The 14,167-nt window shown below is 42.4% G+C and overlaps 1 protein-coding gene across 8 annotated transcripts in view; it reads left to right on the forward strand.

The window, feature by feature from the left end:
- The first annotated feature begins 6 nt into the window (after positions 1–6).
- USH1C (USH1 protein network component harmonin) overlaps positions 7–14,167 on the forward strand; it is a 95,323-nt gene continuing 81,162 nt past the window's right edge. For all 8 annotated transcript variants that reach the window (XM_019551677.1, XM_019551676.1, XM_019551679.1 and 5 more), the window contains exons 1-4: positions 7–51; positions 9,023–9,090; positions 12,017–12,160; positions 13,374–13,512. In XM_019551677.1, the coding sequence (XP_019407222.1) occupies positions 16–51; positions 9,023–9,090; positions 12,017–12,160; positions 13,374–13,512 (387 nt within the window). In that variant the 5' untranslated portion in view covers positions 7–15. The remainder of the gene's footprint in view (positions 52–9,022; positions 9,091–12,016; positions 12,161–13,373; positions 13,513–14,167) is intronic.

A 14,167-nucleotide genomic window follows, 5' to 3' on the forward strand; every position in this document is an offset into this window, starting at 1 on the left:
GCGGCGGCCTCGGGCATGGAGCGCAAGGTGGCCCGGGAGTTCCGGCACAAGGTAAGGGCCGGGCAGGGCGCTCCGCGGAGCACGGGGGAGCGCGGCTGTGCCTCCGCGCTGCCTGGGGCGGGAGAAAGCGCCTCCCCCCCCAAACTTGGCCCTGCCATGAACTGCCCGGCAGGTGAGCTGGGAGCCAGGCACTGACAAGCCCCCAGCATCCTCGTCCCAAAAAAGGGCAGGCGTTTAAACTGGCCTCGGGCAGTCCAGAACTTGTAAAGAAAAGAAAACAGAAGACTGGGGATGGGGGAAGCATCCCTTGGGGTGCGTAAGGGGGAAGAGCTGCCCTTAGTGAACAAAAGCAGCTTTGTTTCACGGGGAAAGGAAAGAGAAGCAGTCGTAGCAGCCAGCTCTCAAAAGGGGAAGAGAAAAGCGAGGCCCAAAGTCCACGGCCCAGCTGTTTCCAGGAGAGCGGCATTAAAGGGCAATGTTCAAAAGGGATTTGGACCCGCCTTGACATTTGTGTGAGCAATGGTGCGTGCAGCCATCGGCAGCAGACGCTCTTGAGAAAGCTAGCCGCGCGCTTGGGGCGACAGGGCGCTTTGTCCCCAACCCAAGCAAAGCCTTGGCGAAAGGCCGTTACTTGGTGTGTAGCCACTTTTGAAAAATAAAGGCCAGCGTTTAGTAAGCAAGTTCAGCCTGAAGCCTCTGCTGAAAAAGACTTTCTCAAGTTTCCAGTTGAGATTTTTCTTTTTCCTCAACCTTCCTTCAAGATTGTCTCTACTAGGCAACTGGTGGGTTTTTTTACCCAGCTTCTGATGAGAGAACATAACTGGATGTATCTGTATATTTTTATCGTTAAGCAGAGAAGTATCTTAAAAGCTTTTAGAAGCAATATCTTAAAATGAGGTAGAGGGACCGAGAAGAAACCTTTACGGAGAAGCAACTCCAACAACATAAATGAAGGCTCTGGATACATTTTGCAATTGAAATTTACGGCTGACTATAGTTGTCCAATAAAAATTTCCACACCGCTAACTGGCGTGCACTTAGCACAGGGTTGGGTTAGGTTAGGTTAGGTAAAGCCTGAGCTTCTGAGTCAATAATTACCACCTTGGGTCTTTTACCCTATTCTCTTTCATGTTATGTATCATTTATAAATAATCTTGGGCATGAAAGTAAAAGCGATGCATGTGCAAGTAAATATTACCTTTATAAGGAATTCAGGATCCAGCCCTTTGCTTAAATCAGCCTACAACACCAACATATTAGTTTGTTTTTTTAGTTCAGAATTTTGTATATTTACTCTTTTGAGGTACTGTAATAAAAATATCCAGACATAGCCTCTGAGTTTCTTATCAGTTGTATGCCTTTTATATTTGATTTTTTGTAATTTTATTATTTTCTCCCTTTCTGCCAGGCAGAAGTTATAACAGTTTACTTGCATTTCCCTCTGTGTTCCTAGAGGAAACCAAAAGGTCCATACAGTATCTTGAAAGCTGGCATATCTGGGCTATTGCTTTAATTATATACCATTTCAATTACAAATTTTGTATCACGCAGTTCAGATACTGTTCCCATGTTTTGTTCTACTGAAGAGACAAATGTATGCCAGATGCCAAATTACTTTAGATGGGTATGTTTTGGGGTTTAATCATTATTATTACTGGAAATGAAAAATAAATTTGCAATGAAATTAACTGTCTTATGAAACATCCGCAGGCAAACTATTTACTTAGTAGTAGTCTACAATTCAGAGTTACACAACCTTTATAAAGATGTCCTTAAATGAATATGTGCCATTTCTGTATCAGTTGAGTTTTTATTTTGAATCTATGTAAATAGTGTTTTATTTTCTAATGAAAACGTCTACATTTATTTTTCATGTCATTCTCTGTAACTGGTGTAAGGTGATATAACTCTTGAGACGCACAATAGTGTGACTCTTGACCGTTTGGGTAATAGCCCACATATCCTAACTGACTTGGGTTAAGTAACCAGGCTATATATTATTTGTACAGTCTCCTTAAAATGTATTTATTTTCCAATCTAAGTATTTTTTCATGGTGTAAGAGGCGATGTTGTAACGGCTTGTTCATCTCTGGTTTGTTTGTACCCTCCTAGGCTTAATAGTATAGTTAATGAAGCTTGCTTAAGGAAAGAACAAATCTTGCATTTATGGTGTGTGTTCATACTTACATATAGTATCCTTTGTCTCCACATCTGTTTATTCATAATGCATTTGGATATTAAACCTATATTGACTGCAGAGATAGAAACAGGAACTATTAGATTGAGCTAAACCAGTGGTCAGGTATTCTGTTTCTGATAATGGCCAGTATCAGAATCTTCTAAGAAAGGGGAAAGAAACTGGAACTGTAGTATAACTTGTCGAAAACCTGTCCATAACAGCACCTAACACTTTCCAGAGGCTAGCTCACACACTGAAATATGAGTAGTTTATATTCTTTTTATATTTTTGTCTCCCATGTAACTCTGGGTGATCTCTGTAGTCAGATAAATGTCTCCTTAATTAAAATCTTCCAAACTTTTGTCTCCAGTGTCTTGTGGTAGAGTAGTGATTCTCAACTAGAGTGTCGTAGCACCCTGGGGTGCCTTGAGATCCTTCCAAGCGTGCCCCAAGGTACCACTCAACTTCAGTAGTATTAGGTGTACAAACATGACTCACAAAATAAAACCAGAGTTTTTAAATAGGAATTCATAATGTTAAACACATTCTGACTTGTTGTGGTCTTTCTTAGCTCTTTGCAGCAGACAACTTGCTCCATTATTTCTCTGTAGTCAGAAAATGAGTGAAAACTAGAAGTTGGACTCCTCTGAGGGATGCCTTGAGTCTAAAAAGGTTGAGAACCAATGTGGTAGAGAATTCCTCAAATTAACTATGCAATGTGAAAATAGTATTCCCTTTTATCGACTTTAAATCTTCTTCTCTTCAAGTTCATGGACTGTTACCTGGTCCTTAAATTATGAGGAAGTAAAAACAGGAGCACCCTACCCATATTTTGCTGGTCATTATTTTCTACATCTCTATCCTAAATCTGTCTAAATCAAGCTAACAGTTCTAATCTGTCCAGTCTCTCTTCATGTGGAAGTTTTTCCATGCCTCAGATTTCATCATCTGAATACCCTCTCTATTGTTAATACCCTTTTGAGGTAGGGTAACCATAACTGAACACAGCATTGTAGGTGAAATAATGCCTTTGCCTTGAATAATAACATAAAAATTTTAATATGGCTCCAACTGGTTCCTTATGCATCTTAATATTGTTTCTCTGCTGAACTTTTTTATTGCAATAGGGCTCAGTATTTAACTGAGCTAATTTTTATGTTGATAAATGCCCTAAACCAGTGGCTCTCAACCTTTTTAGAGTCAAAGACACCCCTCCCTTGACTCGAGGCACCCTTCCGTAACTTTTGTGAATTGAGTGGTCGCACCCCATTTCTAGAACCAATTGATTTTATTATTGTGCTTGCCTCCTTGCTGAGGGGCTAGGCAGTGGCGGTTGGAGACAGCCAGGCAGGAAGAGCCTGAGCCTGTCCTTATTAGCTTATCTAATCATACCTGGAGCCTCAGTCATCCCTTATCTGCTTATCTCCTCACATTCCTGGAGCACCCCTCAAAGGATCTCAGGTCACCCTGGCTGAGAATCACTACCATAAACTGATCATGTGTGATATACCTTTGTCTCAATGGTGTCTCCTTTGACATTTAAAAGCAACCCACGATCTACCATGTGTGCCCACCCCCCTACTCCCCCTGCAGGTGGGGAGGGAATGGGGGGGGCACAGATCGAGGCAGAGGGAGAAAAAGTTATTTGGGGGCAAGCCACTCCAGCAGGTAAGTCTGTGAGGGAAGGAGGTATTGGCGGGTGGGGAGGCAGGGCAGATCGATCCTTACTTTCTCCTTTACTGCTCATCCTTCACCGTGGCTGTGCAGGGTCAGCCCCTTCACCCTGGCTGTGCAGGGTCTGCCCCGGCTATGCAGGGCCTGCCCCTGCTCCAGCCCCCCTCCCTCCCTCTCTCATTGCTGCTGCAGCTGCCAGTGCTGCCTAGCATTTGGGGGGACCACGTTCCTCCCCATATGTGCAGGCTTGGCTTTGCACTACATGACCAGCTTCAGCACGTGCATCCAGCCACTGGGATGAGCCTCATTCCTTGCCCACCCAGCAGTGGGACTTTCATGGTGCTGTGGGGGACTTTCATGGTGTTGGGCTGCTCCCGGGCAGGCTGCAGCTGGGTTCAGGGAGCAAAGCCCAGCCCACAACCGCAGCTGCCTCCACCTCACACAGATGGGGGGACACGTGGGTCCCAGGGCCTCCACTGGGTTCACAGAGTGGCAGGAACCACCCTGTGCCCCTGGACAAGTCACCCGGGCTCGATCCTCCCACCACTCGCCTAGTTGGCTGGGGCCCCACCCTGCGTCTGCCTCTGCAGTACTGTCCCTGACTGCAGGGGTCTCAATCTGGCCCCCACCCCTTCCCGCCCCTACGGACTGACCTGCTGGGCTACAGGTTGGGCATGCACGTGCATGCACATGCACTCGGTCGTCCACCCCAGCCTTGGATCAATTCCAAGAGGCTCCAAGATCCACCGGTCGATCGAGATCCACTGGTTGGTGACCACTGAGTTAGAGCCATCTTACTCAGACTTAATCTTTAGCATAATCCTTAATACAGGGTTATATTTTGCAAAGCATTGATTCAGAAAAGGAATTGGGGGGTGTTGCAGAGCACTGAAGTGCCCTGCTCCTATAAAAAGTTACAGGTGCCGGTTGTTGGGGCAACTGCAGTTTGGTCAGCTGACCAGAAGTGGGCAGGGCCTGGCTTATACAAACAGCCTAGGCTGAGGCCAAGCAGGTAGTTCCCTGTTAACATCCAGGGGTGAAGGAGTGCTGCTGGAGCAAGCAGTGTAGAGAAGTTTGATGGCCTGAGCAGCTTTGGCTTGAGGATACTGGGTGGAGAAAGCCCTGGTAGGGAATGGAATGATGATTAGCCAAGTGGCTTACAGATTGCGTTTTAGCCAGGAGGCTTATGTTATTGCTTTTGTTTCATAGATTTCATAGACATCAGGGCGGGAAGTTACACCGGAGGACTGGGTGAGGCTAATAGGGGTTGGAGGAGGCCTCATAGGGGTTCCACAGCAGTGTGGGGACCCTGGTTCCAGAGAGGGCACTGCATTTTAGAGTTGCACTGACCCCAGCCCTGAGAAGGGACACAGTGCATTGGGGCCAGGTAAGATCGAGGCCACCTGAGCTCCACAGGGGTGGTAGACCTGAGGAGGGGGTGCACTGACCCCAGCCCTGAGAAGGGGCACAGTGCATTGGGGGCCAGGCATGGCTATGGCCACCTGAGCCCCAAGCGTGAGAGAAGCCCCAGTGTGGGCAAGCGCAAGAGGAGCCCCAGGGAGGGCGCACAGGCAAGGAGCTCCAGGGAGGGGATTCGGGGGCCAGGCATGGCTATGGCCACTTGAGCCCTGATTGTGAGGCAGAGCCTCAGCGCGGGCGGGATCTAGAGAGAGAGCCCCAGTGGGGCACGGCCGCGAGAGAGGCCAGAGAGCGGCCGCGGGGAACGCGGGCAACTCTGAGAAGAGAGAGGCCAGGGAGCATCCGCGGGGAGTGTGGGCAATTGAGATGAGCCCAGAGGGCGTCCGAGGGGACGTGGGCTATAGCGAGGCAAGCAAAGGGCTGCTGTGAGGGTGCGGTAATGGATTTGCCTGGACAACGGCCGGTACATCTGCGAGGCTTGGGGCGTGGTATCAGGGGTGGTAGGAGCCACGCGTAGCCCTTAAGGCTTTAGCGCACAGAGACAGCTAAAATGGGGCACAGATTGGGATACATCCAGGGTACTGTGTCCAAGGGGTCAAAAAAGCAGCCTCCCGTAACACTAATACCATCAAAGATGTGGCAGGTGAGAACGAGGGTGCATTGACACCAACTTGGCATGGTAGGGGGTGCTAGGAAAGATCACGGCTGCTCCTAGGTCCCCACCCCATGACAGGGGGGTTAGGATAGATAAACAACTGAATGTGTCTGGGCAATGTCCAAGAGAGTGCATGTGATCTTTGGTTGCATCTGCAGGAGACTATCTAATAGAGCTAGGAGGTGTCAGTGCCAGCATGTACAAGGTGACATATCAAGAAGCATAGTAAATTAGTCTGCCCTGAGCTAGGAGCAGCTGTGGCCAACTGGATACTAGTAACAGTCTGTCTAGTTTAAAGCCAACTAGGTCTCCTTGCACGGTGCTGAAGATGGTTCTGTAACTCTACTGTAAACATGCCCATAGTGACATTGTGGCTGGAATACTCTGTCTAAAGTCCCTGCCACACATTACCTATATTATGCAATTAACTGTTTAATCATGCAATTAATTTAGACCAGACATGTGTACAAAGTCATTATCATGTAATTAACTGGCTAGTCATGCAGTAAATATAGACTGGCCACACATGCAAAGTAGTTATCATGCCATCAAAATGGCCACCGAGCTATTAAAAGATCTACCCAGCTGCAAAATTAGTGCTTGAAAATGTGTAGCAAATTTATAGCTGGTTTCTATCCAATATTAATTTGAACATGTACTTAGCGCCCTACCACGTTGCCCATACTTGAAAAGAATATTGACATTTTGGGATAAAAAACTGGATTTAAGGTCTAGAAAATCTACTTTACAGTGAAAGTTTAAAGGAGGTTCACTGGTTTAGTTTCCCCAAGAGAAAATTAGGAGGTAAGATGATCAGTCTCTAAGTTCTTATACAAGAAAGATATTTTGACAATAAAAGGTTCTTTAATTTAGTAGATGAAGGCAAGGCATAACAAAATCCATTGCATGAAAATTTGTGCTGCGCACTGTCTGAAGACAGACATTGGATTTCCCTTGGGGCAAAGCCTTTTATCTGGGATCCACTGCCATGCATTAAGTACATGTAAAGTATCCAAATTAACACTTTGGGCTGAGGCAATAATGGCTAATTCTAGTTAACCAGTATTCAAGCTGCAGTTGTAAAGACCATTTTTCCCTCATTCCCTCGACATGCACCTGTTTTAATGCGAGTCAAACCTGGGATAGTCAGCTCAGGATTAAACACAATGTCTGTTTTTAGCTTTTCAGACTACAAGCAAGAAGAAACAGGTGTTCAGCAGAGAGAGTAAATAACAACCTATTAATTTGTATGATAGTTTATTCATCATGGGAACTGCTTTCAATCAAGATTAGCTGTCTTTCTGAAAGAGGTGCTATAACCTGGCCAGGTTGATCGTTTCAACAAAGTTTTGACTTGTTTGACAAACCAAAAAGGATGAGGTTGCAGTAGTTAGGCCATACAATTATTAGGGCCTGGATAAGAGGTTTAGCAGTGTGCACAGAGAGGACAGGATGGATGTTGTGGAAGAAGAAACAGCAAGATTTATACTCTGTATGCTTCCCACTGCTGAAAATTGTGAGGAACAGTGGGCATGCCATTCCAAGGCCTTAAATAACCCTATGGCTGCTAGACTCCCAAGCCACATGGTGGTTTTTTTTCTCAATTTGCAATTTTTTCAGGGTCTCACTGGAGGAAGCAGGTTGACATTCTGGCTCTTAAGTCTCCTGAAGGATGTGTCGGTGTGTTTTCAATACCTTTCAGAAGAGGGCTTACATTATAACATGACAGTTGCTGACTGTAAGTTCCTACACAAGGGGAATATTTTGACAATAGAAGGTTCTTTAACGTAGCAGATGAAGGCATGACAAAATCCAGTGTGTGAAAGCTGGTGTTAGATGCTTTCAGGCTACAAACAGAGTATATTTGTTTCCTAACACCTGACCTGCAAGTAGCAGTTGGGTCCTCTGGGCCAGGACAGATATTGTGTAACACTAGTAAAACCAGTCTGGTTGTATGAGCGTAGTGCAATGGTAAATTTGGCACCATCTGTATTATCTTGAGTTTCCATCATGTATAATTAAGCTGAATCAAAAAGTTTATGAGTACAAGCATATGGTTTCATTTTTATGCATGCTTTGTCTCTGAAATTCATAGTTGCAGAGCGCTTATTAGTATGGTTTAATCGAGCACTATTACCCGGTGCATAATTAAACTTAGAAAATATATACAACAAAAAAAAAAGAAAAAGAAATACTATAAAAGTATCTTGTCAGAGGGAGTCATAGGAAAGTACATATAAAAGGAAAGGACAGCAAGAAGTAGTATACAGTATGGTGTGAAACATTTAATAAATTTAGGATGTGAGATCGGTGTTGTGAACCTAAAATAAAAATTGTTTAAATATGCAAATTTGTCATTGGACTTTGTTACTGTAATTTTAGCCTCTTAGATTAGACATAAATTGTTTGCCTAAACATTAAGCTGATCTAAAAGCAAAACTGGTGGGATGTTTTAAAAGTCTGTAGGTTTTATGGGTCTTGAAGATAGACTCTGGCTCATGGTGTATCTAAACTCTGTACTTTTAAATTTTATTTTAGTGCAGCTAGCAAAATGAAAGCCTTGTAATCTGATGCTAGTTTAAGTGAATGCCCTATTGCAGAAGGAGGAAAGAATGAATAGCAAGCAGCAAGCTCTGTCAGAATACTAACGCTGGGAGGAAGAATCTAGTCTAGCATGGGAGTTCATGTAACCATGTAAGAGATGCTGAAATCAGTAGTCTAAAGCCACTAATCAAAAAGTATAATTGTCTTGTGACGTTTCTGGTTGGGAAAGCATGTGCTATATTAATGAATGGCCGAAAAGGTTTCTGAAAATATTTATTCAGCAGTACAGTCATTATCAGGTAAGATAAGAATGTGATATTATAGTATATTTTTGGAAAATTAGTATTACAAAATCTGTGATAGCAGGAATTTGACTTGGTGGTCAGTGTTGTAGCATTAATACAAAAAACTTGTTTTATGTTTCAAATGCAAAGATCCTATTTAGATATGAAGAGTTTTTCCCATGGAATATACTGTCCCTTGCTCAGGAATTTGGGACTATGCTCTGACTATTTGGTAACAGACTTAGAATGATACAATTGTATTTTCAGGTTGACTTCCTAATTGACAATGAAGCAGAGAAGGATTATCTTTATGATGTGCTGCGGATGTACCACCAGTAAGTTCTAACTTCCTACTTCTCAAAGCTGCTATAGCACCACTGCATTGTTTATTTAAAGATGAAACAGTCAAAAAATTAATTAAACAGTAAATCTAAGGATAGTCAATAGAAAATTAGCTGAAGTACTAGTCCTTAGTTGTATTTAACAAAGTCCTTTAGGTTTTAACACACAAATAACTGGATGTTTAAGTTTGAGCATAGCATTAGCATTAGTTTGTTCTTGGAGACTTACAAAGTATGAAATTAATGAAAACTTCATGGATCATAAAGTGAAAAAAATCATGTGCATAATAGACCCTTCATTAGGAAAAAAAACTGTAGTATGCTTGGAAATAGTAGTGATTTTACTGGCATTATTTAACTAGTCAGCTTGCTTGTTATGTTTAATTCCTCATTCTTACAGATTTTTCCACTTTAGGAAAGGTAGTGTATTTACTCAAATCTATGAACACCCCCCCCCCCCCCGGCCCACAACAACATGGAGGGGGGCAGTGAGGGGAAGAGCCTTGTTTTAGATTCAAGTTCTGGCCTGGTGGGCCAAGCCACTGCTCAGGCCCCAGCACTAGACATGGAGATGAAGCCAGAGGTGAGCTGCCACCTGTCTTGGACCCAGGTGGCTTGTGTGGACGGGGCGCACAGCAGGATGTCTAGGGGGTGGGGGATGCACGGGAGACCCACAGTGTGAAGCTTGGTGGGGAGTGTGGGGAAGACCACCCAGCCTGCCTACCCCCCACCTCTGCCACTTACCTCTGGCTCAGCTGGGCCTGGGGGCTGCCACCACTGCTTCTGCCTAGTGGGCTGTGCTAGAGCCAAGGCCAGGGCTACCACTGTTCACTGCCTACAAGCTGGAACCAGAGCTGGACGAAGAGCTGCACAGAAGGTAAGTGGTGGGGGCAGGGGAGTAGATGGGGAGGGGAGGGCAGGTGGCACAGGGACAGGCACAGAAACGGGGAGGAAGGGGAATGGGGACAGATGATAGGGGATCAGGGACAGGCACTGGGGGCAAGGGGTAGGGTAGGTAGGCAGTAAGGGGTAAATGGAGGGGGCAGGCACAGTCACAAGCACAGGCATGGTCCCTACCACCACTGTTTTCCCCACCCTAGCAGATGGGGTTGGGGAAATTGAATACAGCCTTCCAGTAATTAGACTTCATACATGGAATATCATAAGCTTAAATGATAAGAATCATTTTATTTTACAATTATTTTATTATAATAAACATAATTTTCCATGTACGGAATCTAATTATTGGGGGTCATCTTAAATTCAAAGTTTTCTTGGATTTAGGTAAATATTGTATTTTAAACTGTCTCAGCAGAAAAGCACTTAATGCATTTGAATGGAAATCTGCCTTGCACACTTCTGCATTTTATGACATTGTGACAAAAAGATCAGTGGTGAGTTGTTAGGTCAGGTACCAGCTCCATGTGTTTTGATGTTAATCAATGGTGTGACATTGGATTTATACCAGTGCAGTGGTAGATAGAATCTGAGCTACTGTTTCTTAAGGAAGATGAGAATATTTTTTCCACTCTTCATAGACAGGTGACTCTAGACATTGTTTCTGTTCATATCTTAATTAATAGCATGTTAGTGAATTGAAATGGAGACCCTTCCATGTGGTCTTTGTACTGAGATATAGTTTTGTATGCACTCAGCTGCATATCTGATAGGATTTCACTCAGGCCTAATTGCTTCTCCGTTCATAAAGCTTTGCCTGTTACTTGTGAAATTGGGAGGAATCAGTGGTTGTTAATTATTTAAAACTTTCCTACAGTTACAAAATTAACAGATACTTCAAACATTGACTTTTCCCTCAAGTTCAAAAGTTGTTCTGCATTTTAAATAAATTATCAAACATTGCTACTGAGGTTTACTGGCTGATCATAATTTAAAAAAGAGAGAATTTTTTAGGGGAAAAAAAACTCATGCCATAGCCAGAAGTTAAAATCCATTAAACCATATTTTCAAGTTGGTTTGAATATTTGGGAATCTTACCTCATTCTGAAGTGTATTTAATTGCTGTTAATGTTAACTGGCTATAAGTAAAGAAAAGTAAAATGCCAGGAAACCTAAATGCTATGATGACAAGCACCTTACAAAGAATAGGCAAATACTATGGTACAAATTCTGCTGTCCATTTCACTAGAGTAATTTATTTTGCACTAATGGAATCATTCTAGTTTTTGTTTCATAAGACAAAAAACACAATATGGCCCCATAAATATATCCCAGAGTTGATAAAAGCAGTATCAAGAACTGTTAGGCATGAAAATCCCCAGGGTCCATTCACAATAATTTTGGTTTATATGGTTTATCATCTTTTTAAATTTCACTTTGCAGCATAAGTTGAAATAAGCCAGAAAATGCAAACAAAATCTAGCTCTAACTTGGAGCAGCATGTATCTTTTGGATCAAAACTATAAATCTGTCCTCTGAATCCAGGAAAAGGAAGACATTTACTCAAAACCTGGCCCAGATTTACTCAGAAATTTTTCAAATGTGGGAAGAATTTCAGGCAGTTACCAAAACCCAGTAGACAGGTTTCCCTTGTTTTTGAATGTTATGACCAGAAAATAGTACAGATCCACTTTTGGGACCTCTGTGATGGTTTTAGACTCCTTGTAAAACCGCTACAGAGGAAGAAGGTTTTAGACTCCTTGTAAAACCACTACAGATTAAACACTCATATAGAACATGATGTAGTTCATTTGATTTTGAAAACTATCCATTACAAATTCTGTGTAGACACAGAGATGATAACTACTGTACCTCACTTGTCTTTGGTCAACATTAAAAATGTTTTTAGCAAGTCACATATGCAATAGAACTGGTTTCTATACTAGTGTGTATAAGTTACAAACAAAACATCATTGTAGTGAGTGTTGTTCACCCAGTCCTGTGCTTTTGATGTATTTTTTAGATCCATGGATCTTCCAGTGCTGGTGGGGGACCTAAAGCTTGTGATAAATGAACCAAATAGATTGCCTCTTTTTGATGCCATCCGTCCTCTTATCCCATTAAAACACCAGGTGGAATATGATCAGTTAACACCAAAACGGTCAAGGTAAGGGAGTTTAGAATATAACAGATCATTTCTTGTGAACGCAGACAAGAATTGCTTATTGATAAGCAATCAGTTCAGTTGTTTGGAGGAATATGAATATTTATATTCAGTATAAAACTGGGATCAGTATTTTAGTTATCAGTATTTCATTTGTCAAGAACTGCAGTTTTGGTTTGACTGAAATTATTCATCACATGTTACAAAAGAGCTGTAAAGGGGGAAAACAATAAAAGAAGTGTTTAATTTTTTTATTGTAGAATAACAATTTTATTTTCAAATTTGAATTCTAAATAGCAAAAGACAGTAAAATAAATATGAGGCCACAATGCTTCATTCCTATAAAACAAAATATTTCAGTCAGCCATCAAACTGAAAAAGCAAGTCAGTCACACAGGTCTAGTCATATGTGTGCCATTGCAAACAGTTAACATTGTTCTAGATATTCTTTTAGGGAATAAACTCTAGGGAATGGACACATAGCAAACTTACTGTGGAGTAAATGGACTATTTGCAGTAAAAGTGAAGTAGACACATCACACAGCATTAATACAGAGCCTACTGTACAGTAGCATCTCATAGCAGAAACTGAGTCATGATGCTTCTGCACAGTCCTGGGCTACTGCACAGTCAGCGTCACAAAAAAGCCATTCATCAGTGCTACTGCGCAGTAACTGGGGTTACTGCACAGTCATTTAGTACTTATTTATACAAGTACTAAATGACTGTGTAGTAATGACTGCAGTCAGCATCTCCTGTAGATGCTACTAGTAGCTCTTTCTTCTCCAGAGTAAAGTTACCCCACAAAAAAATTCTAGCAAGTGACCCCTAGATATGGTTATTAAGTTGTACATTTTGTGTATTCTCTCCTTTCAACAGTTTCATCTGGAGTTAACCCTTTCCTCCATGCAAATTGGTTCTCTTTCTATTTAGTGCCAAAATGTTGTAATAGCATCTATGGAAGGAAACTAGCTTTGGAAAGTTAGTCATGTGTTCACTTCTTACTATGGGGTAAAATTACTGCAGAAAAAAATTGGATTAAGTTACTCCATAACAATTGGTTTGTTTGGCCACACTATCTAAGTGTAGCTTTAGTAGTCTTTTCTTTCTCAAAACCAAGTATGATGAGTGAAAAATATTTAAACCATAAAAATGAAAATTCACTTGTCACAACTTATTATTCAATTCAATGCTATGAAAAATTTCCCTTTTGCAGAAAGCTGAAGGAAGTGAGACTGGATCGTTTGCATCCTGAAGGGCTTGGAATAAGTGTGCGAGGAGGACTGGAATTTACCTGTGGGCTCTTTATCTCTCAGTTAGTTAAAGGTGGACAAGCAGACAACGTTGGACTTCAGGTGAGAAAACAAATTCTTGGACGTGCCACTGTAGAAAGGCCTCTTATCATGGTTTTAGGAAAAAATCTAATGAGAAATGTTCTTTAATCTTCTTAGGCAGATATCACTGAATTACTTGTGCCCTGTAAATCTTTTCCTTTTAATCAAGTACAGGAAAGTTGGCAAATCAAGCAGTGCTTCTAGAACTGTTTTTCCACCATTTAAGGAGACAAACAAAAAATTATTTTTTTGTGTTTGGCATATGTCTGTTCTGAAGACTGGCATAAAAGGACTACTTGAAGCACTAGTATTCACTTTATGCCAAACGACATGAAATATAAAGTGTGTACAAAGAACTTCTCCTCCAACCAGAATGAAGAGCTTTGTGAGTGGCTAAAGCCTGATATATGCAGGTCATAGCATACAGAGAATAATAAAAATGTAAATTCCACCAATTGTATTCACTTGATTCCAAGATGAGGGTTTTTCCTCATTTTAACATGGTGGGGAGGAAGAGCCTCATCTTGGAATTAAGTATGAAAGCGGGGGTGGGGATGGGACAGGCAGCTTCTGCAGCTCTGGCTCTACCCCCAGCCTTGGGTCAAGGCCAGACCCAGAGCAGCTGCCTATCCCTTCTCTCCCTCCCCCTGCCCCCGCCTCTGCGCCCCCTGCTCTC

The sequence above is a fragment of the Crocodylus porosus genome, unplaced genomic scaffold (genome assembly GCF_001723895.1).
Source record: "Crocodylus porosus isolate Cpor-Errol unplaced genomic scaffold, CroPor_comp1, whole genome shotgun sequence".
Lineage (NCBI taxonomy): Eukaryota > Metazoa > Chordata > Crocodylia > Crocodylidae > Crocodylus > Crocodylus porosus.